Below are 27,481 nucleotides of genomic sequence, written 5' to 3'. Positions count from 1 at the left end.
ACATAAAAATAATAGAAATTATAAGTTTATTTGAAAGGGAAATTATTATCTAGATAGTGATTAAGTAAAAAGTGAGATAAAACTATATTAAGACTAAAATATAACACTTCTTTATAATATTAAGTCTAAAATACACAAATCTTTGAATCAAATTGTTAAGCACTTTTAAACACACTTATAACAAAATCAATTTGAAAATGTTTATTCACTGAAAATAAAATATAAAAGCTGAAAGAAGATGACAACCTTGTTGTTACTGCACTCTGATTTTGCCTCACTGTTAGAACCTTTTAAGGCATTGCAGTATCTACGTTTTGGGGTCAAAGGTCAAATAAATCATAATGATTTTTGAGCATAAAAATGACATCATCAATACATGTAGAAATAAGTGTCATATCACTTATCTACATGTAACTAATTTGGCTGGCCAGTAAAAACACGTTAAAAACTTTAAAGCAGTTTTTCTCAGTTTTACCTTTTGCTAGTTACTGCAGTTAGACTTTGTAGGGCAGATTACACCAACATGGTTTTTACCACGGTTGTAAACTCACCATCACATTGCATTACACTGCATGTCCTGCTCTGCTTTTCAACCGGAGTGCACTGTTGCCCCCTGGTGGCCGGGGAGAGAGCTACACGGTAGCGCTGCTGCTTCTGAGACACACAGGAGCACTGAGACCAAACACTCCACTCCGACATGGGACAGCCTGCAGAAAAAAGAAAAAAAAAAACAATCAACCCATCTTGTGCTACATGCATGTTTAAACAAACACAGTCATTAAGTATGAAGCAGCTTAGACTTTGCCTCTTGTGACCCAGAGTTGCTCCTGGTGAGTCTACTGCTAGTTAATCAGTGTGTAATAGAGCTATTTATACACTAAACATTAGGTTATCCTCTTTTATCATCAATATAAGTCTGTCTTTCTGGCATTAACTACTAATGCAAAGTTAAAGCAGAAACACAAATTAAATTAGCAACCATGGAGATCTGACACTAACTACAACAGATAGTCCAATAATAATAGAATAATCAGTCACTGCATTAATCAAATGCACAATTTGGCCATGGACGGGCCTGGAAAATAGATCTCATTTATGAAATTATTGAATAGCAAACCAAAATAAATTAACTCAATACATAATCTTTAGATCAGATAAATTGAAATGCATTTATTGTTATCAAGGTAAATATGAAAAAGTATGTCTTAAGACCCATTTTTATTACCTGGCTTTTTAACTTTGCGTGAGTTTTGTGTTCCTCTGTGTCTTTTATAGATTTTACTACATTTAACTACATCTTTCATTTATTTTACTATGTTTGTCTGTTTGATATTGTTTTATTTATAGCATCATTTTAGATTTATGCACTTATTTGATTATTTATTACTGATTGTTATATGGAAATGTTTGTTTTAATGTGATTCTATGTACAGCACTTTGGAGATGTTTTTTTGTTTAAATGTGCTGTACAAATAAAGTGGATTGGATGAAAAGATGTATTGACATCTAGAAGTAAATCCATAATTACTAAAAATGCATGGCAACATATAATAAATAATAATAATAATAATAATTCATGATAATTTGCTGTCTGCAACACATGCTGAATGTCTCATTGCCTTAAGAGAAAAAGGCACACAAAGTAAAAAGATGCTGCCATATTAGCAGAGAGACCCGACACAAATAAGACCTCAAAATGAAATTAGGAAGAAAATATGCTTCACTGTGCAGAACACGCATGGTGCCTGCTGCTACTTGGCTCCAAACAGCACCAGAGCCAGAAGCAGCATGTTGTGTGCTGTGTGTACCTGGACAGGGCTGTTTGTAACACAGCTGGGTCTCCTCTCTGTTCCTCTCAGCCTCAATCTCAGCTGGACACGCTGCATCTCCTCCCTCCTCACACACACACACCCTGCGCCGTGACACAGAACCTGCGCCGCAGCTCCGGGAACATGGTGACCATGGCGACCAGGGGCAAAGGTCATCTGTAGAGAGTTAGGGTTGGTCCATGTAAAATTATACAAACAGTTTATGCAGCATGCATGGAAATATTATATCATGTTTTATGCTAATAGACAGCTCCTTCAGATGGCTATGAATTAACCCTTTGATGCACAACATATAAACACCTTTCTAATCCACAACATGGGTCAAATTCATTCCTCATGTTATTTCATGCTGGCTGTGTGTTTCTTTGCTCTATTTTTTTTTAAATCAATTTATTTTATGATTGAATGGTCCAAGTATTATTTGAATATCTTTTTTATTATAACAGATCATTATATCCATTTTTCCTTTCATACTTTATGAAGAAAAATAGTTTTTGTATTATCACATCAAGTTTACACACATGGGTCAAAAATGACTCATTCATCCAAATTTGATTTAAAATTAAATGACCTAATACTATAGTAATAATAATAATTTGTACTGTACTTAAACTGAATGCTTGGGATAATAAATGATAAAATACATTTCAAAGATGTATAATAGAAACACTCAGCCGTACATGAAACAACATTAAAAATTTGTTGTGCATTAGAAGCGTAGAGATACAAAAAGGGTTTTTATTCACAAAGTAAGAAATGAAAACAAAAAATTAGGATGTATGATGATCCAAAACAAGTTGATTGAGTAAAACTTGCAATACTGAAAGATGAAATTAATTTATTGCAAAAATATAGAAAATAAAAACTCAGGCGGGTCACTTTAGACCCATGTTGTGCATCAAAGGGTTAAAGATTGAATGAATAAATGAATTATTGTGGCATTTATATACAAACCCAGACAAGGAGGAGTGTTGCAGTCCTGTGTTTGTCTGTCCGGACCGCTGCAGTGAGAGCCGTTGTTACGTGGAGGGGGGTTGATGCAGGCGCGGGTTTGAACCTGTGAGCCCCGCCCACAGGTCACTGAGCAGTCAGACCACACTGACCACGGGGTCCAACCACCGTCCACTGGAGGCAACACATCAAGGCAACAGCACAACAGTCAACTTTTTTGCGATAAGGCAAAAAAAGACATACTGTATGCGTCCCTGTCACAGGTCAAATGTGATAGGGCTGGGCGATATGGACCAAAAGTCATATCCCGATATATTTAGGCTGAATATCCACATATATGATATATATCCTGATATTTTTATCGCAAAGTGAAAGCAAATGTTCAGTCAAAGTCAAATATGACATGTCACAAGTAGTTTTATTGAAACCGTTTAAGTGAACATAAAAACTGTATGACTACAGTATACCTTTTTTTGTTTTAAATCAAAGCTGCATAAAGTGCACATTTAAATAAAAAAATATCTTAAATAAAATAGCCTATGAAATTAAATAGGCCAATCTTTTTTTGAAATAAATATATTTATATGAGAAAAGAATAATGAACATTATAAAATAACTAAATATGACAAACCCTAGTAAGGACAGCATTTGTATATAAAGAAAGAAAAAACATGTGAACTATATCGATATATGCTATATGGTCCGATTCCATATCACATGTAAAGATATATCGATATATCTTTTATATCGATATATCGCCCAGCCCTAACATGTGTATTTACTCTTACTCTATTTAAAATGAGCTAGTCATATAAGCTGAGTAAATATTGTGACACATTTGCAACAGTGCCTTTGTTATTCTACCACATTTATTTACTCTTTGTGTTTAAAATAATTGCAGTGACCCACCTCTGCAGTCAATGTTTTGGCAGTAATCTCCCTCTGGGGTGCATGTGCTAGGAGGAAAAAGTAATTGGTTTGAAACAAAAAGCACATTCTTCTTTACTTTTCACTACAAACTCTATTAAAATATTATTTTTCTCTGTGTTTGTGTGGATCCATCTCACCATTGTTTACACTCGCCCAGCAGCCAGGTGTCTCCCACTCTGAGCTCCTGGTCGTCATGGAGACAGAGAGGCGGGCAGGGTCCAGGGTCGCAGGATTTATGCTGGACTTCCTCAAACTGGCAGTCTGCTCCCTCAGTCTCTGGGATCAGAGACCTGACACACAATGTGTACGTTTGTGTTTCAGGTTTGCTTGTACTGTCTATTTCTATTGTCTCATCACAAAGAAATACATTTATGGGTAACACTTTATCTTAGGGAAGACATATTCAACATTAATTAGTTGCATGCAAATAAGTAACATATTGGCTCTAAATTAGTCATTATTAAGTAGTTATTACTGCCTTATTTTGCATGGCCTTATTATACAACCAGTAAGACATTAACTAAGAGTTTTCCCTCAATAACCTCAGAATTATTGCTTATTAGTAGTAAGTAAGGAAGGTGTTGTATATGAGTTATGATCTTAATATGCTTTACTTTGTTTGGACTTTATAAGTCTCTACATAGCGGTGAACGAAACCATGGAAACGGCAAATAGCCACCTTCTCCAGACCTTTGACGTAACTGGTGGCTCCTTTTGGATGATTGGATGAGGATTGGTAGATTGTAATGTTAATCATTAATCTACAAAGTGGGTCACTGGTAGACTAACATTGGTGCAAAGTGATCCACTGTAGTGTTATGATGCCGTTTCCATGGTTTCGTTCACCGCTATGTAGAGACTTATAAAGTCCAAACAAAGTAAAGCATATTAAGATCATAAATCATAGACAACAACTTCCTTACTTACTACTAATAAGCCATAATTCTGAGGTTATTGAGGGAAAAATCTTAGTTAATGTCTTACTGGTTGTAAAATAAGGCCATACAGAATAAGGCATTAATAACTACTTAATAATGACTAATTAAGAGCCAATATGCTACTTATTTGCATGCTAATAAGCAACAAATGAATGTTGAATATGTGTTCCCTAATATAAAGTGTTACCAATTTATGTTATAATAAGATTAAACTGGTATTTGTGAGTTTCTTTTCCTCACCTGTATCTGGTTCTCTGGCCGTGTCCACAGGAGACGCTGCATGACGCCCAGCTGGACCAGGAGCTCCAAATGCATGTGGCCTGGCAGCTGTGATTGGTGCAGAGGAGCTGTCCGTCAGAGCAGCTGCAGTTGTTACAGTCCACCTGGTGCCAGCTGCCGGCTGCCCACACCTGTCCCAGTGAGTCCACACAGTCACACTGCCACAGCTGCACACACACTCCATCCTGCTGCAGCTGGCCTGGACACACACATCGCTACTATGTTAATGTACAGACAGGGGTTTTATTATTATGACACAGCAGCAGCATCTGATACGCTAAAAATCCCATATTGACATTAATATTATGGCTCCACCAAAATAAAATAAAAAAGGACACATTTTGTCGCCAGCTGTATCTCCCGGTAGCTAGCCATGCAGATTGTTTTTGTTTTATGATTTCTGTGGGAGATTTTTGCCTCCAATACAGCTGAGGTGAATAAAACTCCACCTGCACTGCTAACAGAAATTGTGTTTATATTACTTCTAAATAACACAACAGCAGCATCTATTAAAAAATAAATAAAAAACTTTTCAGCATTCTATCTAAAAGACAATTCACACACTGCAAAAACATGGTGTCTAAAAACAAGATAAAAACACTTAATCCAAAGGGAAATGATCTTGCTGCATGGACAAAAATTTCACTTGACAAGATTTCTTAAATTAAGATTATTAAAACTAGAAATAAGCATGTTGAACGCTTAAAATAAGAAATTAACTCTTAAAACAAGATAAATTAAAGCTGCAAGCAGCGATGAACTGGCCCAAGCAGAGTGCACTGCAAATTATTTGTTTCTTACCAAGATAAAAAAAACTTTAGATTTAGAAATGTTAGATCATCTTAATTTAAGAAATCTTGTCAAGTGAAATTATCTGTCCATGCAGCAAGATAATTTCCCTCAGATTTAGTGTTTTTATCTTGTTTTTACACCTTTTTTGCAGTGCAGACCTCATTGTGAACATTTTTGATTGCTTTTTTTTAAAAAATTAAAATTTTTATCAACTTCCAAACCGCTGCATAGCCAGGATTTAAGAAATACTACAAGGTCATGAATCCAACATTCCCCAAATTCAAGCTGTAACCAGAACAGAATATATATGAATTGAGGTGGACTGACCCTTTACTGGGTTTATCTGAACTTAATAGCACCCAGGCTCTTTCAGATACACATGCCCACACACACACATACACTATATGGTGCTTATCTTTTGAATACCAGCAGGCACACAACCTTTAGAGAAGAATCACTCAGATATGCAGACAAACACATGTATGCACACACACAAACACACACACACACACACACACACACACACACACGCAGGCTTATCTGTTAATATAATGATAGCAGCTCAGTGCCTTTAGGGCAGCGGCACCCGGGCTGACATTCGGTGTTTCCCTGGCACTCGATGCCCTGCTGGAGGTCTGAGCACCGCTGTGGACACTGGTTGGCACACGACACGAACTCCTGGCCCGGCGGGCAGCCTTTCTCATCTGACAATACACAAAAACAGAAGGTCATGAATTTTCCCATGATGCTCCAGGCAGAACGTGCCTCACCAAGAATGCTGATCAGAGGCAGCGGTGACTTTTTGAACACAAAGATTTAACCCAGAAAGTAGCCAAATGCTGAATTAATGAGGCAGGTCTGTCTTACCGCAGGGTTTAGTGTTGCAGGGTTTGACCTGGTTCTTCTCTCCTTCACACTTCTTCCCTCCGTTCTTGGGTGGAGGGCTGGAGCAGGAGCGAGTGCGTATGGAGCGCCCGCCACCACAGCGCTTATCACAGCGGGACCAGGGACTCCAGCGAGACCAACCTCCATCCACTACAGCATCCACACACACACACATGAACACAAGCTCGTTTTTGCATGTTATAAATCCACACTGCAAAAAAGCCAACTAGTATTTTTTGGCCTAAAACAGTGATTTAATTTGGTAAAACTTGGAAATATAAATTACTGACATTAAGGGCAATAATGTAAGTTAGCACAACAAAGGAAGCCAGTTGTCTGCTCAAAAACAAGTTTGTGAGTTGTTGTTACTTATATCTTTAAGTTGGGGTTCAAAACAAGGGACAATAGTTCTGCTAACTCTTATTTCTTTGTTGTGAAATTCGGTCATTAGCGAAAGCTAGTGGCTAACTGATGCTAGCGGCTAACTGATGCTAGCGGATAACTGATGCTAGCGGATAACTGATGCTAGCGGATAACTGATGCTAGCGGCGCTGCTTGTTACAGCTACAAGAGTAGCCATTAGCTTATCAATGCTAACTCAAAATTGTGGTCACAACATTAGCTGATATTCATAGCAGCGTTACAATCGTGTCAGAGAAATTCAGAGTTGAGCAACCTCAAAAACAAAACTTAAAATATTTAGTTTAATTGTCCAACTTAAAATTTTATCGTTGCCTTGAAATTTTGAGTTCACCCAACTTTTATTTTTATTGCAGTGCATGTATCATTCGTTCTTTCCATTTTCAATTGGCAATCAAAAATCAAATAATGAAAAATTGACTGGTTAATTTGTTATTTGTTTTTTATTATAACACAAAAAAAGGAAAAAAATGCTTGTTTCTTTTTATTTCAATATTAGGCTCAGATCAAAAATACGAAATGGAAAAACGGGCACCAAGACTGAATTTGAATTTGATTTTAATATTTAATTGGTCAGGTTTACGTGACCCGGAAGTTTGTAATGTAATATTTTATTGTACAGTCTATATCCAAATGTGTTTTATTGAAATAGTGCAATTAATCTTCTTTTCCATATTTATCTGGTATTGGGCCTGGTTGTGTAACACTTTATTCTGAAAACTGAACGTCGGCACAACAAATACATTTCCGGCGTGACGCAATTAAATTATTTCACGTGGTGTGTTCATGTAAAGTTAATACTTCATCTCCTATCTGCTGGTAAGAGTAGTTTATACTGAAAAAAAGTGAGAAAGAATGACAGTGAAATGTTTATCCTTCATGTCAGCTCGCTCTGAGCAGTTTCAATGAATTTACCATAAATATCACAATTCGGGTCACTCCATTATATCGTGACGGCTGGTTTGACTGCAGAGAAGAGAATGACGGCTCACTTGACCTCAGTCAAACTTCTGGGTCACGTAAACCCGACCAATTAAATATTAAAATCAAATTCAGTCCTGGTGCCCGTTTTTCCATTTCGTATTTTTGATCTGAGCCTAATATGGAAATATGAAAAAACAAGCATGTATCTCATTTTTTGTGTTGTAATAAAAAACAAATAACAAAACAACCAGTCAACTCTTCATTATTCTATTTTTGATTTTCAATTGAAAATGGAAAGAACGAATGATACATGGATTGTTATACACTATGACACATGTTTCAATTTTCTGAGTGGTTTGAATCGACTCTTCATGCAATGTTTATAAAGATTTTAAGTTGTTTTGGAGGGATGTACTATTTGGGCTCTTCGACAAAAATAAAGAAAAACTCAACGAAATATTTATTATCAACCTGATCATACTGATGGCGAAATTTCATATTCATAAATGCAAATTTGCTAGAAGAAAACCATCTTTTGTTGCCTTTCACCATGAGCTCAGGCAGTACATCGGCTCCATTAAATTGTCCAATAACCAAAAAGCTATCAAAACAGTTGATATTTGTGATCTATTAAATATATTATTGTAAGCCCTTCCCCCCCGGCGTAGATTATACATGTGAAATTCTTTTGTAATGAATTGTATGTTTTTGATGTTTGTGAAACAAAGTTATAATAAAAAAATAAAAATAAAAAAAAAGAATCGACTCTTAATGCTGATCAGCTGACTGACCTTTGCACGGCTTGATGTTACAGAAGCGATGCTCCAGGTTTCCTCCCAAGATGTCTTCACACCATGAGCCGTTGGTCCGGGGACTGAGGAAGGTCCGGATCCTCTGCTGCTGACCCACTCCACAGGACCGTGAGCAGGAGCTCCAGTCCCCCCACTCTGTCCATGAACAGTTTCTCTGGGCACAGTCTGCCCCCACACAGACCTCCTCTCCATCTGGGACCATATTAAAAAAGACATTGATGAATAGCTAAGTCTAATTAACTGTTTCTCAAAGCTCCTTTCAAACAAAGCCACACTAAGGAGAAGTTTATTAAGTTAAGAATTAGCTGAAGCCAGAATATTCAAAACATATATTGTCACACAGACACAAAAAACATTTAAACATCATCAAATAGTTTTTTTTTAAAACTGGTATTCCCATGTGTTTGTGTCCCTCTACCCCCTCTGTTGGAATAAAACCGCTAAAAACCAAATTGTAAATCCTCCAGTTTTCTACGTCCTGCTTAGATTTGACTAAATCAAGATGTTATCTACAAAAAACAACAAAAAAACAATATTCTCAAACAGAGTTGTTAATAATCCAGCTTGCAGATACTAATCTCCTCTGATGTCTGTGCTGATAAAACACTAAATCCTCAAAAAAAAAAAGCTGCTCTGTCGTCTCTAAGATAAGCATGATGAAAAATGACAAAGCAAGCCACAAGGCAAACAGTCCCAAACCGCAAACTAACAGATGTTCTGAAACTCTTTGTGTTGAGATTTTACTGGGAGACTGTTGAACATCATGTGCTCTTACACACACACACACACACACACACACACACACACACACACACACACACACAGACACAGACACAGACACAGACACAGACACACAGACACACATTCTTGTACTTGTATCTTTGTGAGGGCCCTCATTGGAACAGTGAATTCCCTTGCAAGGTTATAATAGTTTGGGATTTTTCGTTAGTTTTCGTTTTTTTGCTTGTTTTAGCTTAGTATCTATTTTTTAAAAATGCTTAATAGTTTTAGTTTAGTTTTAGTTTTTTGTAATGGGTTATTTCTTGGGTGGGAGATTAAAAGAGGTCACAGTAAATTTTGCCTTTATTTCCTTTGTCTCATCCATCTTCATTATGTATGAAAAAAGTTGACAAAGTCGAAAATGAAGGTCGTTTTGTAACCACACAATACAGTTTCAGTTAATTATCATTATCATGTAACCTTTAACCCTGAAAGCAAAGTCTGAAATCTCAAAAAAGCCTTTAAAGAAGTGAGGACCGGCCGAAATGTCCTCACTCTGTTGGTTAAAAACGTGTTCTGGTCCTCACTATGTCGGAAGTACAAGACCACACACACATACACACACACACACACACACACACACACACACACACACACACACAGCCTTGTCTATAGCACATCGTCGGCACACAAGGCTAGAACATGCAATGTGGGAACCACCCTTTCTGAAGGCTCTACAGCCCTGAAAAAAATCAGGACATAAGGAAACCCTTCTGCTCTTCTGTGACAAACCACTTTGTACACACACACACACACACACACACACACACGCTCCAATTTTCATCTTAATTTTCATAAATATTGAAGTCTTTTGGTATAAAGCGTTCACACAGCCACCTTCATTAACCAAAAAAATTCCAGGATTAAAAATATAATTGAACAGATGGTTTGTTAAATTCATGTTGGACTGGTACAGGAGAGCTTGGCAGCAGCAGAGAGAGGTAATGTGTGACTCGTACCTGAACACTGGGGCAGGTTACAGGCTTTCTCTTGGTGGGAGCTTCCAGAGCAGGGAGGTCTGACACACTGTCGCTGACGGGACTTCATGGCCGGCCTGAGAGCATCAGTGCAGGTCTTAGTGCAGGGACTCCATAACGACCAGGGAGAGAAGCCAGCATCATCATCTAAAGAAGACAAAGGAGGGAAAAGGATGAAATGATTTTTTGTTGTCCCATGAGGGACGTGGGCTTAAAATAACAACATCATTTGTAACAAATCACAATAGCAGTTAAAAATACTGTAAATGAACAAAGAGTCAAGCTGGTAATAAACTTTGCATAAAGACATAATTTACCTGGCAAAACCGGCTCTTCTGTGGGACCAACAATAACTGCCAACAACAAGAGAGAATTTATAATCAGTACGAGCTTCACCATTTAGTATATTGTCTCTGTTATGTATAATGGCTGCAAATGCAGGATACGCTATAACCCTCTATAGTAAAAATTAAATGTGTGATTCAATTTAAGGCAGTCCATGGTCTAGAGCATGGGTCTCAAACTTGCGGCCCGCGGGCCAATTGCGGCCCTCGTGACGATATTTTGTGGCCCCCACCTTGATATGAAAGTTTAATATGAGTTTTATATGAATGGCACTTTACCCTGTTGTGTGTGGAAGGTCCCTTTAATTACTTTTTTTGGAGTTTTTTTGAGTTTTTTTTTTAATAATTCTGTGTCTTTTTTTGGTAATTTTGTGTCTTTTTAAAATTTTGTGTCTTTCTAATAATTTTGTGTCTTTTTTGGTAATTCTGTGTCTTTTTTGGGTCATTTTGTTTCTTCTTTAAGTAATTTAGTTTTTTTTTCTGTCATTTTGTGTCTTTTTTTGGTCATTTTGTGTCTTTTTAAAGTGATTTAGTTTTTTTCTGTCATTTTGTGTCTTTTTTTGTAACTTTATGTCTTTTTTTGGTTATTTTGATACTGTCTTAATTTAAGGAATCTTGTCAAGTAAAATTATCTGTCCATGCACCAAGATCATTTCCCTCAGATTTAGTGTTTTATCTTGTTTTGAGACACACCTTTTTTGCAGTGTAAACTGTAGACCATGGGTTTCAAACTGAAATTACCTGGGGGCTGCTGGAGGCAGTATCAAAATAACCAAAAAAAGACACAAAATTACAAAAAAAATGACACAAAATGACAGAAAAAAACTAAATTACTTTAAAAAGACACAAAATTACCAAAAAAAGACACAAAATGACAAGAAAGACACAAAAAAGACACAAAAATGAAGGAAAAATACACAGAATTACCGATAAAAGACACAAAATTAGGGAATCTGGCTTGTCGCTGGTTGGAATCCAAGGACTGAGTGCCCTTGAGCAAGCTAACCAACGCCCCACACAGCTCCCTGGGCGCACAGAAATGTGCTGCCCACTGCTCCGAAGCATGGTGTGTTTACTGGTGTGTAAAAAAAAGGATGGGTTAAATGCAGAGTTTGAATTTCCCCATTGTGGGACTAATGAGGGAATCTGAATCAAAGTGTTTCTCCCTTAGAAACATCCATTACATACAGTATATACTAGACCTAACATAAGACCCTGTACCTGGGCAGTCAGGCGCCTGGCAGTAGGTGGTTTCCTGCCGTGCCCCCTGGCACTCTCTCCCTCCGTGGGCCGGGGCAGGTTGTGTGCAGCCCCTGGAGCGAGTCTTCAGTCCCAGACCTCCACAGGACAGAGAGCAGGGGCTCCAGGAGCCCCAAGCTGACAGACCGCCGTCAACTGGGCAATGCTCCAAGGAACAGTTCCACCTGCCATGTTCACAGCCGCTACAGAACAGAGAACAGAGGGGGGAGAGTCAGGTTGGTCCTAGTGGGCTGAAGAGTTGACAATGAAAGCAGTGATAATAATGGGAATGTGACATCTTATAATTTGATATAGAACCACCAGGGCACTTCTTTTTGATACTTGGTCTTGATCTTAAACTGGGACTGTATGAAGGTTTGCATTGTTGCATATATAGATGTTCTGCTCACCAGGTGCTGCAGTCATGGACCAGTGTGTCTCCAGGCTGAAGCTCCACTCCCTCAGAGATGTTATGGAGGAGCAGATATGAGACATGCGTGACAGAAACACTCTGCAGGGAGGCCAGAAACTCTTTGTCCACCAGACACGGACACTCCTGAAGGAAACATGTTTCGTTCAATGTTAATTAACAATCAGGCGGCAACCTCCAGGTCTGAGCAGGGAGGCAAACCAGGAAGTGCCTTAAGCTGCATTCTACCAAAAATTCCAGCAGGGGGGCGCTAAGTTTGGCTAAAAAAGAAATCTGTCCATTCATTTCAGTGCAAAATGAGAAAACTTCTCACTTGTTTTATTACCTCAGAACATTTTTTTAGGACAATAATATAGTCTCAATCGCTAGTAAAAAATCTTCTTCAAGACAGTTTGATGTTAATAGTTCTAATAATGGCCCCATTTAGAAGAAAATAGAAGATAAAGAATCGTATGATTTGGGGCGTGGCTACCTTTGATTGACAGGTCAGTTACAAGGCGAGCCGTCATCAGGAGAGAAGCAGAGCAATGCGTATCCACGGCAACGTGTCAATAAAGTTATATATAACGTTATATAAATATAAAAAAGGACGTTTACCGGTTTGGTCTCATAACTTTGACCCTTTCACTGTATTTTCACTTAATGACAGTTTATTTGAACGTTTTGTTCATTAAAAATGTCTTGTTCAGCGTTTGGTTGGACTAACAGACACTCCAAGGAGTCGCTTCCCATTTAATGCTCCAGTTAATGCTAACATGAATTAGCAGCAGCTTCTCTCAGTCAGGTTGAGGTGTAGAGAGGCTGTAGTCAGTGATCAGATCCCTCTCCTCCTCCACAGTCCAAATATAGTCTGCTCCCCGTATCGGAAACAAGATGGCGACGAGTGTAACGATGACGGGCCACAAACCAATGGGTGACGTCACGATGACTACGTCCATTATTTATATACAGTCTGTGTTAGCAATTTAGAGCTACACAAAACAGTGAGATTAATGGAGAAGGGTCTACTGTTTTCTCACACACTTTAGATAAGATCTCAAAAAAGGATTTCCAAAATCTATACAACTTGTGACTTGACCAGAACATATGTAATAATGTTTGCCTGCATCGATTACATGCAGGGTCAAGATCAGTCTTGATTTGAGATAATCTATCTCTGGCCTAATGAAGTGGATGTAACATTTTAAACTGAATTACAGTATGTCTGAGGCATAGTGAGGAGGAATACATTCTCTGTATGATTTTATGCCAGAGTTCTTCAGAGATTGATTACACTTATCCCATTTCTTGACCAGGAATCAAAAGCATCATCCAGTATGGAGGGGTCTGTACAAGACTAAATTAAAGTAGAGGCCTAGCAGGAGTTCACTACACACACGTCTTACTATATTACAGATACTATATTACACCACTGCACTTAAATTCAGTAATGCTTTAAATTGTTTGGAAATGTGTTAACTATCGACTCTTTGCAGCTGAGATGAAGGGAAACCCACCTGCAGGCAGGCACCGTGGTGTTGGTAGGTGTGTGGGGGGCAATGGCAACCTTCCTCACAACCATCGGAGTAGCAGCCTTCTCTGCCGCTGACCTGAGCACAGCTGAATGGACAGCCTTCACCTCGTTCACACTCCCTGTACAACCTGCCAGGAGGACAGCCCACTTCTGCAGAGAAACAAAACATCAGCATGGAGACACAGATTAAAGATACTCAGATTATCATTCCAAGTCTATACATCTATTCACAGTATTGAAGGATTTAACTCCATCCCAATCTGATTGGGTTCAAACTGCACTTATGCTTTGATGAAAGCTGGTTGTTAGGAATTGGAAAGCCCCCACTGCACCGGTACCATCTCTGTGGTACATCCTACTGGGAAAACTGGCTGCACTGGAAAATGTATCTTTTAGGCTGGTAAATACGTTGTATTAGCATAGCATTATCATCAGAAGTGGGGGCGCTTTCATGCCTATATGGACGGAAGTTGATTAGAGTGTCTTAGATGTGGTGTATATAGATGTGGCTGACTATGTGTACTGTTCCTCCATATACTGTGACTAGCTACATATTCTTTTGGCGCTTTTCCACTCTAAATTAGCAAGATTGTTTTGTTTTGTTTTTCTTGTTTTGTCTTTTATTTTAATGACTATTATTTTGGTATCCATACAACCTAACATGCAAATATATTGAAGTATGCTTCCTTTTGCTTATTTACCTATATTTTCTTTATCCGCTGCTATTCTCTGGTTGTACGTTGTTGCTGTGTTCATATGTGCGTGTGTAAAATGTTTATTGAGAACTAAAATATGAATCATAAAAAAAGATACTCCAGGATCATACATTTAATATAACTTTGTTGCCACAGCAACATATTCTTCAGGGAACCAGGACTCACCAAGGCAGACCTGAGTGTTGCAGGTCTTGCTCTGGCGGCTGAGGCCGCTGCAGGGTGGAGAGCTGCACAGACGAGAGCGGGCCTGCTGTCCTCCACCACAGCTGACTGAACACATAGACCACTGAGACCAGGGGAGCCAGGGGCCCACCGAGTCTGCAAGCAAAAACACAGTAAAAAATATAATACAATGCCTTTAATTTAATCCCCAAAACTGTATATCTATTAAAACAACTCTTTATTATTTATCTCTGAAACCAACACCTGTTTTAGATATTAGAAAAGCTCAGAGGAAGATAATTTTACACTGCAAAAAAGGTTTGTCTAAAAACAAGATAAAAACACTAAATCTGAGGGAAATGATCTTGCTGCATGGACAGATAATTTCACTTGACAAGATTTCTTAAATTAAGATTGTTAAATCTAGAAATAAGCATGTTGAACGCTTAAAATAAGAAATTAACTCTTAAAAAAAGATAAAATAAAGCTGCAAGCAGCGATGAACTGGTCCGAGCAGAGTGACCGGCAAATTATTTGTTTCTTACCAAGATAAAAAAAAACTTTAGATTTAGAAGTGTTTGATAATTTATCTTGTTTTAAGAGTTAATTTCTTATTTTAAGAGTTCAACATGCTTATTTCTAGATTTAACAATCTTAATTTAAGAAATCTTGTCAAGTGAAATTATCTGTCCATGCAGCAAGATCATTTCCCTCAGATATAGTGTTTTTATCTTGATTTTAGACACTTTTTTTTTTTACAGTGTATCAAGTTGGGTTGGCCAGACAGGACTACCTGTGCACAGGTGTATGTTGCAGTCTTTCTGCTGTTCAGCGAGTCCGAGGCAGCCCCTCCCACTGCTCTGAGGGGACGGGTTGTCACACTGGCGTCTCCTGGACTTGACTCCGCCTCCACAAGAGAGCGAGCACTCAGTCCAGGCCCCCCATTGGCTCCAGCCACCATCAACGTAGCAACCAGGGACTGACTGACACTGCAGAACCCCAGCCTCACAAGAACTGACATCAAGTGATAAAGATAACAAAAAAACACATGCAAAAAGGAAATAAAGATATTGATCTTGTTTCACATTGTCACAAATTCAATCCTGTATTCTTAAAATAACTTGATTTAAATACATGAATATACATGTTTCAGAGCTATTCAGTTGTGCTATACCAGTTTTTGCAGTCACTGATGATGCTGTCTCCTGGATTTGCAAACTGCCAGTCAGATCTACCAGGCCATACCCATGATGCATTACTGGAATCAAGCCCGCTGGATGTCATTTCTACATCAGAGACAAAAATTACAGCCCAATAGTCCAACACAGTTGATGTAAACACTTCATCTAACCAAGGTTATTATAGTTAACAAATACTAGAATTGTAAAAACACTTTTGTTAACTGAAATAAAAATAAAAACAAGTTTTTAAATAAATGATAACTAACTGAAACTGTATTATGTGGTTACAAAACTAATTAAAACTAACTAAAATTATAGTGTTTTTGTCTTTGTCAACATTTTTCATACCTAGATTTTGGTTGATATGAAATCTATTCAATCTATTTGTTTTTATGACTTAGTAAACTTATTGGGGCTGAGATGGATCAGACAAAGGAAATAAAGGAAACATTTATTGTGACTTTTTTAAATCTTGCACCCAACAAATACCCCATTATTGAAAAGCATTCTCCAAAAGATAAAGATGAATTAAAACTAGCAAACTCACTCTAAAAACTAATTAAAACTAACTGAATTTCAAAACAAAAATTCACAACGAAATTCAAACCAAAAGTAATGAAAAATCCAAAACTATTATAACCTTGCATCTAACTCCCTTTAGACTCCACAAATTGTAGATCTCACCTGTAGCAGAGCTGTTGTGGTATTTGCAGCGACACTCCTCACTGGCCACACACACTCCATCCTGCAGGACCATGTCACCTGGACAACCGCAGGTCCGGCTGCACCCAGGGGAGTCCAAGCACTCCGTGTCGCCATGGAGATCGGAACAGGAGCGAGGGCAGGGCTTCCCACAAGGCCATTCTTCCTGGCCTCCACCACAGTCTGCAGAATACAGGACAAGGTACATTTTGAAGAGAACAAACAGAGTGGGGAATTATAGGTTTTATGGTCTACTACAGTGGTTCTCAAATGGGGGTACGTGTACCCCGGGGGGTACGTGAAGGCACTCCAGGCGGTACGTGATATTTTAAAATATCCATTTAAAAAGTAGCATCCATGCAAAAATCCTTTAAAAATAATTATTTAACAAATATTTTAGGAAAATATATGTTCATAAAATGAATTTTATATTCAGTAGGCTATTCAATTTCATGATCCTAAAAACCCAGAGTGTCCCCCATACCAGTATGGTTGGACCCAACCTGTCATATGCCACCTGGCATCACCTGTCAATCACTTGAAAACTCAAAGATGGAGTCCTGGTTGAAGCGTAGCAGTTATAGTTTTAAATGGTTATATGCTCACTGTTTTTACTACAGTAGTTTAAATCACTGTATTTTAGTGATGAGAAATATTTGCAATAAATTTAGTCATGGATTATTAACATTTAAAATGTTTGAATTATTTTTTTTTTTCAAATGTTTGAATTTTGTATGTGTTTATCAGTTCCAAACTTTAATAAATCAGACATTGATGGCACAGCACTCTGTTTTTAAGTCTTTTTTTTTCCAACCAAAAATGCTTTGACCTGGTTAGGGGGTACTTGGCTGAAAAAATATTTCACAGGGGGTACATCACTGAAAAAAGGTTGACAACCACTGGTCTAGTATGCTTTAACAGAGACAGATAAAAGATAAAAACGTTAAACTGTCAGCCTAATAAAATGAATGTCTAGTGTGTGTGCAGCCCTGTTAGTGCATCACAGCAGTGCAGCAGCCTGTCACCTTGCTGTTTATCAGTAACCCCTGTTCTCATTCTGACGGAGCCGGACAAGGAAGGGCAGACAGAGTTCAATCGAAGCAGAGAGTGCATTAATCATCCCTTTCCCAAGCAGTCTCTTGTCATTCTCCCAGGCTTCACCACCTAATGGGTGTCACCTTGTTTCTTGTCAGGCCTCTCTTTATTTCTTTCCAAAACTTCACCAGAACTCAGTTTTCACTCTATATTTCTCATTTTTTTATCCAGAAACACATAAACACAGTTAATATACAGTCCTTTACTATGCTGACCTGAGCAGACAGTGACGTTGTCATGGCAACCACGTCTCTGCCGGCTCTCTCCAAGACAGGGCAGCCCACCGAATCTGGCGGGAGGACTGCTACATTGCCTGGTGCGATTGGATGAGCCGGCGCACCCGTCACACTCCGACCATGCTGACCAGGGACTCCAGGAACCATGGACTAGAGGGAGGGTGAGGAGAGGAAACAGAGAGAGCAGTGTCAAGAAATGGGAATTATGAAAAGACAGAGACATGTAGATACAAAAAAAGAAGCAGGAGAGTAAAAAATCAAGGTGGTACAAGGGATGAATTAGGTCAGAATGCAACAGAATGAAAGGTAGTGATGGGCGAATGAAGCTTCATGAACCATTTTCTTTATTTTCTGAGCCCACTAGATGGCGCACTCTGTTCACCAAAGACCTGAAAGCACATTCAATTACCATTGCTTGAGCCTTTTTCTTTAAACCAAGTACGCCATCTAGTGGGCTCAGAGAATACAGAAAAAGGTTCATGAGGCTTCATTGGCACATCACTACATTTAACCCATCCTTTTTTTACACACTAGTACACACAATGCTTAGGAGCATTTCTGTGCGCCCAGGGCTGTGTGGAGCATTGGTTGCCTTGCTCAAGGGCACTTCAGCTCTTGACCTGTCAGTCCTTGAATTCGAACCAGCGACAAGCCAGATTCCTACACTGCAAAAAAGGGGTGTCTAAAAACAAGATAAAACACTAAATCTGAGGGAAAAGACCTGAAAGCACATTGAATTACCATTGCTTGAGCCTTTTCTTTTAAACCAAGTGCGCCATCTAGTGTGCTTAGAAAATACAGAAAAAGGTTCATGAGGCTTCATTGGCACATCACTAATGAAAGGCATTAAAAAGCCACTAAAGCCCTTTGTTGAACAAAAAGCGCCATCTAATGGGCTCTGAAAATAAAGAAAATGGTTCATGAAGCTTCGTTGTCACTTCACTACATCTAACCTAATCTGTTTTTGTTCTCCAGTAACAAAAAATACTAAATAAATAATGTAACTAAAAAAGAAACATCCTAAATTTCAAATGAGGCTAGCTGAGATTGTGTCTTTATGAGTCGTGGTTTTGTACCTGGACAGAAGGTGATGACAGGGCAAGGCTGTCTCTGGATTTGAACTCCAACCCCATTGTGTATTTCCTGTTCCCCAGAGCAGGACATTCCTCCCGCCTTGGGCTCAGGGCAGCCACAGCTCCTGTAGCGGGACACTGACTCTGCCCCACAGGTCCTTGAGCACGGAGTCCAGTCTGACCACTCACACCAGCCACCTGACACTGGAAACACACAGAAGCAAAACTAGTCAAAAACACAAGCCAAAAAAAGTTTAAAAAGTCAAGCTTTACATGTTGTTTTTGACTGAACACGAACAGAGATTAAAAGCTGGTCTCAGTCACCTGGACAGGGGTCTCTGGTGCAGTTTAGCTTTCCACCCTCACAGGTGCTGAAACAAAGGAAAGACCAACAAAATTACAATTCTGTCACTTCTTTTGTGGATTTAAAAAAAAAAAAATTATGCAGTGCATGCATGTGCAGTATGGGCTCCTGGAGTGTGTATTATAGAAGCGTCACGTATTATGTACGAGTGTCACATGTAATTCTCAAAGAACACACACTGCAAAAAAGAGGAGCTAAAAACAAGATAAAAACACTAAATCTGAGGGAAATTATCTTAATTTCACTTGACAAGATTTCTTAAATTAAGATTGTTAAATCTAGAAACAAGCATGTTGAACGGTTAAAATAAGAAATTAACTCTTAAAACAAGATAAATTATGTAACACTTCTAAATCTAAAGTTTTTTTTTATCTTGGTAAGAAACAAATAATTGTCAGTGCACTCTGCTCGGGCCAGTTCATCGCTGCTTGCAGCTTTAATTTATCTTCTTTTAAGAGTAAATTTCCTATTTTAAGAAATTAATTAATTAATTAATTTTTAATCTTAACTTAATTTAAGAAATCTTGTCAAGTGAAATTATCTGTCCATGCAGCAAGATCATTTCCCTCAGATTTAGTGTTTTTATCTTGTTTTTAGACACATCTTTTTTGCATTGCACCCATCGGAAGGGGGAACTATTTGTGCCACAATAAACAACCATGAGCTGAAACACTAACAAAATGTCAACATTTTACTACAACACAAGTTACATAGTGCCAAATGCTTTAGCTTAACTTACATAAATATATGACTCAGTAACAAAATGCACTGCATGCCTACGTTAACGTTTAATATACTGAGTTTCAGGATCACACAGTTTCCTCGTTGTAACTGCTGATGTCTCACATTTGAAGATGTCTGTAACCACTAGTCGAATCCAAAAGTAAGGTTTTTCGATTTGTCAGATTTTAAAAACTTAGTTATGAGTTCTTTGATAGTGCATTTCACCACAGAGCAGCTTTTAGACCGTTTTCTGTTGTTTGCTATCAGACAGAACTGACAAGGAGGCTCCTTAAATTAAAGTCAACTGGAGAAAAATGGATAGTTTGCCCTGGTGGGTCGCAGGGTTTAAGTGCGCTCTATCTCTATACTGACCAGTTGTTGCAGCCATCAGGGGCTTCGGTGGACTCCCCTGGTTCTAGCCTGTGTCCAGTGCTGAGGTCCAGGCAGGGACAGTCCTCCCTCTCTACGCAGACCGTCCCATTAGCAGACAGAACCTTTCCCTCAGTACAGTAGCACCCTGGCTCACACTGCCACTCACAATGCTGAGGGACAGGATGAAAATCTCCTTATCATCATTAGAATTCTTCTTTTTTATCCTCAAAGTAATATAAACCAGTTTTATAAGGTGGAAACAGGAGTCATGATACTCACAGCCAGGTCATCACAGGAGCGAGGGCAGGAGGGGCCACAGCTGCTGAACGCTGTGCCTGGGACCTGTGAGCATGGGGCGACTGTAAAAACACACATAATGACACAGTGTCAGCACCCGACACAGACACACATTCACAGCTCATCTACATTTAACACACTCTGTACCTGGACAGTGGTCAGTGTTACAGGCTATGACCTCGGTTCCCAGCCCCTCGCAGTAGTTCCCCTCCCCCTCTGGACTGGGACTGTCACACTCTCTCTTCCGGCTTCGAATCCCCCCACCGCAAGACTTGGTACACTCAGTCCAGTTACTCCACAGACCCCAGCCACCGTCGCCTGAAGGAAAGACAGCACATCATGAGGATATAGTGGGAAAAAAAGAAAAGAAATGAAACAAGACTTCGCAGTAAATAAAGAATAAATAAAGATCAGTCAATTCACCCAACTAGTGAAAGTCATACAGGAGTGTACAAACAGACCACTTAAAAAAATACACTAAGAGGTCTAACTGCACTAAAAGTTGCTTGTATGGAAGTTCATGTTGTGATGTGTATTGAGTATGTGCTTATGTTGCTGAGGTTTTTTTCATTGTTTTTTCCTCCTTTCCTCTCCTCACGTTGTGCTGTATTTCTTTTCTTTCATCTCTGTCTCCCTGTCCTGTCCACCTCTGTCATATTGTATGTGTGTTTCAAGTATACGTTTGGACGGGTTGATGGCTAATTTTGTTATACTAGTACTTGTTACTCTGTGCAATGAGAATAAAGGAAAATCTGACTCTCTGACGCTGACTCTGAAATGTGCAAATAGGAAAGTTAAACACACAAGGAGTGAACGTGAATAAACAAAACAAACTCACGGTCACATGAGGCGGTGATGCAGACCTGGTCCTCTCTGTGAGGGCCCAGACATGGCAGGCCACTGCCAGAGCGCTGGGGGCTGGAACAGAACCGGTACCGAGACTGGAGACCTGCTCCACATGACACGGAACACTGACCCCAGGGAGTCCACACTGACCACTGGCCGTCAACTAGAGAGAGAATTTTATATGTGGAGGAAAGAGAACAAAAGAGATGTGATGAAGTGATGAACAATGAGGTGAAAGGTAAAATATACGCAATCTTCATTTCAATCAAATAGGTTATTTAAGTTCTAAAAAATTAACAAGTGAAACAATGATATGACTTTTTTTTTTAAAGTGCCTGTATATAGATATATTCAGTGTTTTTTGCCTACCATTGCAGCTGACTTGAGAGCAGTTTACCAGCCTCCCTGCTTCACATGTACTGAAACATAAGCACACACCAATGAAATCATGATTTTTATCAATTCTTTATATCCAAGTGGGATTAAACCAGGCGGCAACCTCCGGGTCTAAGCAGGGAGGCAAACCAGGAAGTGCCTTAAGCTGCATTCTACCAATAATTCCAGCAGAGGGCGCTAGGTTTGGCTGCAAAAGAATTCTGTCCATTAATTTCAGTGCAAAATGAGAAAACTTCTCACTTGATTGATTACCTCAGAACATTTTTTTAGGACAACAATATAGTCTCAATCACTAGTAAAAAATCTTCTTCAAGACAGTTTGATGTTAATAGTTCAAATAATGGCCCCATTTAGAAGAAAATAGAAGATAAAGAATCGTATGATTTGGGGCGAGAGCAATGTGTTTCCAAGGCGACATGTCAATAAAGTTATATATAACATTATATAGATATAAAAAAGGACGTTTAGCGGTTTGGTCTCATAACTTTGACTGTTTCACTGTATTTTCACTTAATTACAGTTTATTTGAACGTTTTGTTCAGTAAAAATGTCTTGTTCAGCGTTTGATTGGACAAACAGACACTCCAAGAAGTCGCTGCTCAGTTTTCTGAGGTAAGTAACATACACTTTGTTTTTGTTTTTTGCTAGCCAAAACTAACATCCCAGTTAACGCTCCAGTTAATGCTAACATGAATTAGCAGCAGCTTCTCTCAGTCAGGTTGAGGTGTAGAGAGACTGTAGTCAGTGATCAGATCCCTCTCCTCCTCCACAGTCCAGATATGGTCTGCTTCCTGTATCAGAAACAAGATGGCGACGCAAGATGGCGACGAGTGTAACGCTGAACTCGATGCCTCCAACGGGCCACAAGCCAATGGGTGACGTCACGGTGACTACGTCCAATATTTATATACAGTTTATGTTTCTGACCAATATATCATGAAAGCGTGGTTAGCTAGCTCGCTAACTAGCCATGCTAAAGACTTCTCCTGGATTTGATTGGTTGTTTTTGGACACTTGGGGGCAGCACAACAAGCTAAAAACACAACATAACATTATCAAGTTGTTATGGTGTCAGCAAAGATTAATCAATTAATTAATTAGTTGCCAAGTATTAAGATAATCCTCCACTTGTATGATAATCAATTAAGCAAATTGGGTCTTTTTTAAGGGAAATTCAAATATGAATGTGTGAATATTTTCTGTTTGTTTTGTTTTTTTACACCTCTTTGACGGTAAATGGAATATCTTTGGGTGTTAAGTTGGGCTTCGGGAAACAAAATTGTTCCATTTTATGACATTATATAGACCATACAACGCAACAAGTGTAACGCTGAACTCGATGTTTTCAATGGGCGATAAACCAATGGGTGACATCACGGTGACTACGTCCATTAATTATATACAGTCTATGGATTAAACGCATTATGGCTCATATAGAAATGAAAGAATAATATCACTTTTAGTTACCAGTTATTGCAGTCTGTGGGCACAATGTCTCCTGGTTTGTATTGTTCTCCATCCAAATCACAGCGACAGTCAGACTCCCGCACACACACACCATCCTGGAAATGTGAAGGATCATCAATAATATGAGCACAGTTACTGTAAATATGTTTGTGTGCACCTGTTTGTTTTTGGCCACCGCACCCACCTGTTGGACAGTCCCATGTGGACACTGGCAGCCTGGTGTGCAGTTCCTGCTGAGGTCCATTGTGAGGTCTGTGCATGACACTGCTCCCTTCACACACTGCGTCCACTGCTGGCCGCGAGGACACACCCTGCCATCTCCTGACACAGTGACAGAGCCCAAGCACAGATCAGTGGAAAACATCAATTAAAAGAAATCTGAATGCATAAAAACTGGATGTAACTGCATTTTAACTGTGTTTTAATTATAGCATCTTTGAGTACCCTGTAAAGTGCTATATACATAAAATGCATTATTATTATTATTATTATTATTATAATTATGCATTTTTACATGCTTCACAGAGTAGAATTTTATATATTAGAAGAAACATTACCTTTATTGTTTTTGTAGTTTCCTATAACAGTGAATTAAAATGATAAAACATTGAATGAATTGTGTGTGGTGGAATGTAACTAAGCACATTTAATCAAGTACCGTAATTAGGTACAATCTTGATATTTGTACTTTACTTGAGTATTTCCACAAATGTAACTTTATACTTCTACTTCATTACATTTTGAGGCAAAATTGTACTTTTAACTCCACTACATTTAGTCCACAGCTTTAGTTACTTTCAGCTCAAGATTTAACATGAAAAACTTTTTTTTTTAATTAAACCTCATAAAAGTACATTATGTAGTTAGAATTAGCCCTGCCTTTAAAAAATGTAAACCCTGCTCACATAAGTACATCAATAATAATAATCTAATAATATATTTAGAATATGTAAAACAATCTGTATGTGTGAGTGGTTCATTCTGCATAACAAGTACTTTTACTTTGATATTTAGGTAAGTACATTTTGATACTGATTTTTGTACTTTTACTTCAGTAAGTTTTGAATGCAGGACTTTAACTTGTAGTGGAGTAATTTCACTGTGTGGTATAAGTACTTTTACTTTTGTTGTGAAGTGTATTGAGTATGAGCTTATGTTGCCGAGGTTTTTTTTCCTCCTTTCCTTTCCTCACGTTGTGCTGTATTTTACCTTTTCTTCATCTTCATCTCTATCTTCCTGTCTTGTTCACCTCTGTCATATTGTATGTGTGTTTTATACGTTTTGGACGGGTTGATGGCAAATTACGTTGTATTAGTACTTGTTACTGCAATGACAATACAGGCTGATTCTGAATACTTTTTCCACAACTGGACAGACGTTGTACAATGCATGGTCTTCTGGAAAAATTTCCACTTCAATAATTCTGATATAAAAGATGCCATTATTTAAGACGTGTGTGTCCTACTGTACCACAGGGCTGCAGGTTACAGGCGCTGAACTGCTGAGCGGTGCCGTGGCTGCGGATGGGACCACGGGTTCTGGTTCTGTAACCTCCTCCACACGTCACTGAGCACTTTGACCATGCAGTCCATGGCTCCTTTACACCTTCAGACACACACAAGGTTCATACACTTTTTCAGTGGTCAAATTCAAGCACTTTTCAAGGACTTTCAAGGTCCATTTCAAGCTTTTCCAGGACCTTACAACGGTTGTAAGTTGCATGTTTTAGATAAGAACTTACATGCTTAAAGGGGTAATCTCACTCAACCATACCAACAGCGATGGTTTTACACGTTTAACAACCAAGAGTACAGTTTGCTAATCTCAATATACAATTTATTATTTTTTCCATTGAACATGTGATTATCTATAGTCAGATTGCAAGAGAAAATAATTTCAAGCATTTTCAAGCACTTTATCCAAAATCCAAGCACTTTCAAACCTTGAAAAGACAACATTTAAATTCAAGCATTTTCAAGGATTTCAAAGCCCCCGTACGAACCCTGCACACAACAACTATATCAATTATCTTTGTATTTTAACCTCTGGTTCGTTTTTAGTTTATTTGAATGCACACAGGAGTTAAATAACTTTACATTACATTTGCAACCAAGTACTTCTCCTCACCAAAGCAAGGTTCAATGCTGCAGGTATCCATCCCAACTCTGTCCCCTTTGCAGGGACGACCCCCGAAAGCAGAAGGAGGATTGGTTCCCGAACGATACCGCCTTCTCACACCAACATCACATGTTCGACTGCAGGCGCTCCACTGCGTCCAGCTGCTCCAGCCACAGTCCACTGAGAAACACACACACAGTAAAAGGTGGAGAAAGAGAAAGAGGGAATGTGAGACAAATGAAGAGGGAAGAAAAGACTTAAACAGCAAGAGATAATGGGGTCAATGAGTAAATGTGCACTAAAAACTGCTCATAATGGTAAAACTACTCACCAGGACACGGATCTGTTCTGCACTCCATTTCTCCATTAGTGCAGGTGCTGGTTGAGACACATGATGTAATAAGAAGTGACGTTTAAATTAAGAAGTTGCATTACAATCCAGCACTCAAAATATAATATGGCATGTCATAATTTCATAATTGTAAAAATGAAAAGAAAAAGTTGAAGTCACATGAAAACAGTCATAATGACAAAAAAATGTTGAAATCACGAAAAAGTCAAAATAATGAGAAAATAGTCAAAATAATCAGAAAAAAGTTCACAAGAAAAAGTTCATGTTGTGATGTGTATTGAGTATGTGCTTATGGTGCCAAGGTTTTTTTCATTGTTTTTTCCTCCTTTCCTCTCCTCATGTTGTGCTGTATTTCTTTTCTTTCATCTCTCCCTCCGTCCTGTCCACCTCTGTCATATTGTATGTGTGTTTAAAGTATACGTTTGGACGGGTTGATGGCTAATTTCGTTGTCGTAGTACTTGTTACTCTGTGCAATAACAATAAAGGAAAATCTGATCTGAAATCTGATCAGATCAATCTGAACTTAATTTTTTAGAAATACTGTCTACTTTAAAATAAAAAAAAATTATATTGTGAACACAGGCCAACAGTACCAGTTATTGCAGGCATCAACAGGTAGGGAGGCACCCGCTGGATACAGCTCCCCCTGGTGGAAACACGGGCACTCTGCCAGAGGAACACAGCTGCCATTGAGCAGGTAGAAGCCCGGGGCGCAGTAGCAGCCGTCGTAACAGGCGGTGGCACACTGTACTTCTGTGGGGGTCATGTCTAAACACACCCGCGGACATGCACCGCCATGAGCCTCACACTCGGCTGATGTCATGTACACCATGCCCTCTGGACACACACCTGCAAGGAGGCGAGTGGGAATATATTACTGAATATTTCACATGCACACACAGAGATTTATTTAATGGGGTGAGAAAAAAAACAGGAAAAAGTGAAGATATAATGCAATCAGATACAACATTATTTACATGTTATTCCATGATGCAGTACCTGAGCAGGGGTGGGAGTTGCAGTCTGCTGTCTGTATGTGTGGCCCGGGGCAGCTGCTGCCCCCATGCTGTGGTGAGGGTGAATTGCAGAATCGGCCTCTTGTTTGGACGCCAGAGTCGCACTCTGATGAACACTGAGACCACGATGACCACGCTGACCAGCCGCCATTCACTGGAAACATACAACCCAAATCAGCTTTTAAGTCTTCGTCCTAACATCATTTGTGCAGAGTGGAAGGAACAGAAACATTAGCTGTATCCCAAAGTCAAGGATCCTTCCTTGGTAGGATCCTTCCTTCAGAGTCGGGTCCTCCAGAGACAAGGCCAGAGTCCTTCCTT

The 27,481-nt window shown here is 38.9% G+C and overlaps 1 protein-coding gene across 1 annotated transcript in view; it reads right to left on the bottom strand.

Moving 5' to 3' along the window:
* Positions 1 to 27,481, bottom strand: part of sspo (SCO-spondin) — a 138,349-nt gene that overhangs the window by 49,418 nt on the left and 61,450 nt on the right. Inside the window, exons 66-98 of the mRNA XM_059327455.1 lie at positions 27,144 to 27,314; positions 26,738 to 26,993; positions 26,123 to 26,169; positions 25,801 to 25,971; positions 25,144 to 25,278; positions 23,858 to 23,994; positions 23,674 to 23,768; positions 22,180 to 22,229; positions 21,803 to 21,973; positions 21,112 to 21,282; positions 20,947 to 21,026; positions 20,668 to 20,837; positions 19,533 to 19,579; positions 19,212 to 19,412; positions 18,115 to 18,285; positions 16,787 to 16,987; positions 16,096 to 16,207; positions 15,715 to 15,935; positions 14,925 to 15,077; positions 14,027 to 14,193; positions 12,511 to 12,656; positions 12,083 to 12,303; positions 10,835 to 10,870; positions 10,500 to 10,664; positions 8,740 to 8,952; positions 6,587 to 6,754; positions 6,289 to 6,423; positions 4,889 to 5,126; positions 3,848 to 4,000; positions 3,690 to 3,736; positions 2,784 to 2,954; positions 1,809 to 1,985; positions 552 to 707 (exon numbers count right to left, since the gene is read on the bottom strand). Of these exons, the coding sequence (XP_059183438.1) occupies positions 552 to 707; positions 1,809 to 1,985; positions 2,784 to 2,954; positions 3,690 to 3,736; positions 3,848 to 4,000; positions 4,889 to 5,126; positions 6,289 to 6,423; positions 6,587 to 6,754; positions 8,740 to 8,952; positions 10,500 to 10,664; positions 10,835 to 10,870; positions 12,083 to 12,303; positions 12,511 to 12,656; positions 14,027 to 14,193; positions 14,925 to 15,077; positions 15,715 to 15,935; positions 16,096 to 16,207; positions 16,787 to 16,987; positions 18,115 to 18,285; positions 19,212 to 19,412; positions 19,533 to 19,579; positions 20,668 to 20,837; positions 20,947 to 21,026; positions 21,112 to 21,282; positions 21,803 to 21,973; positions 22,180 to 22,229; positions 23,674 to 23,768; positions 23,858 to 23,994; positions 25,144 to 25,278; positions 25,801 to 25,971; positions 26,123 to 26,169; positions 26,738 to 26,993; positions 27,144 to 27,314 (4,953 nt within the window). The remainder of the gene's footprint in view (positions 1 to 551; positions 708 to 1,808; positions 1,986 to 2,783; positions 2,955 to 3,689; positions 3,737 to 3,847; positions 4,001 to 4,888; positions 5,127 to 6,288; positions 6,424 to 6,586; positions 6,755 to 8,739; positions 8,953 to 10,499; positions 10,665 to 10,834; positions 10,871 to 12,082; positions 12,304 to 12,510; positions 12,657 to 14,026; positions 14,194 to 14,924; positions 15,078 to 15,714; positions 15,936 to 16,095; positions 16,208 to 16,786; positions 16,988 to 18,114; positions 18,286 to 19,211; positions 19,413 to 19,532; positions 19,580 to 20,667; positions 20,838 to 20,946; positions 21,027 to 21,111; positions 21,283 to 21,802; positions 21,974 to 22,179; positions 22,230 to 23,673; positions 23,769 to 23,857; positions 23,995 to 25,143; positions 25,279 to 25,800; positions 25,972 to 26,122; positions 26,170 to 26,737; positions 26,994 to 27,143; positions 27,315 to 27,481) is intronic.

Source organism: Centropristis striata, chromosome 23 (assembly GCF_030273125.1).
Source record: "Centropristis striata isolate RG_2023a ecotype Rhode Island chromosome 23, C.striata_1.0, whole genome shotgun sequence".
Lineage (NCBI taxonomy): Eukaryota > Metazoa > Chordata > Actinopteri > Perciformes > Serranidae > Centropristis > Centropristis striata.
The sequence above is the reverse complement of the archived record's forward strand: the minus strand, read 5'-3'. Positions and strand labels throughout refer to the sequence as shown.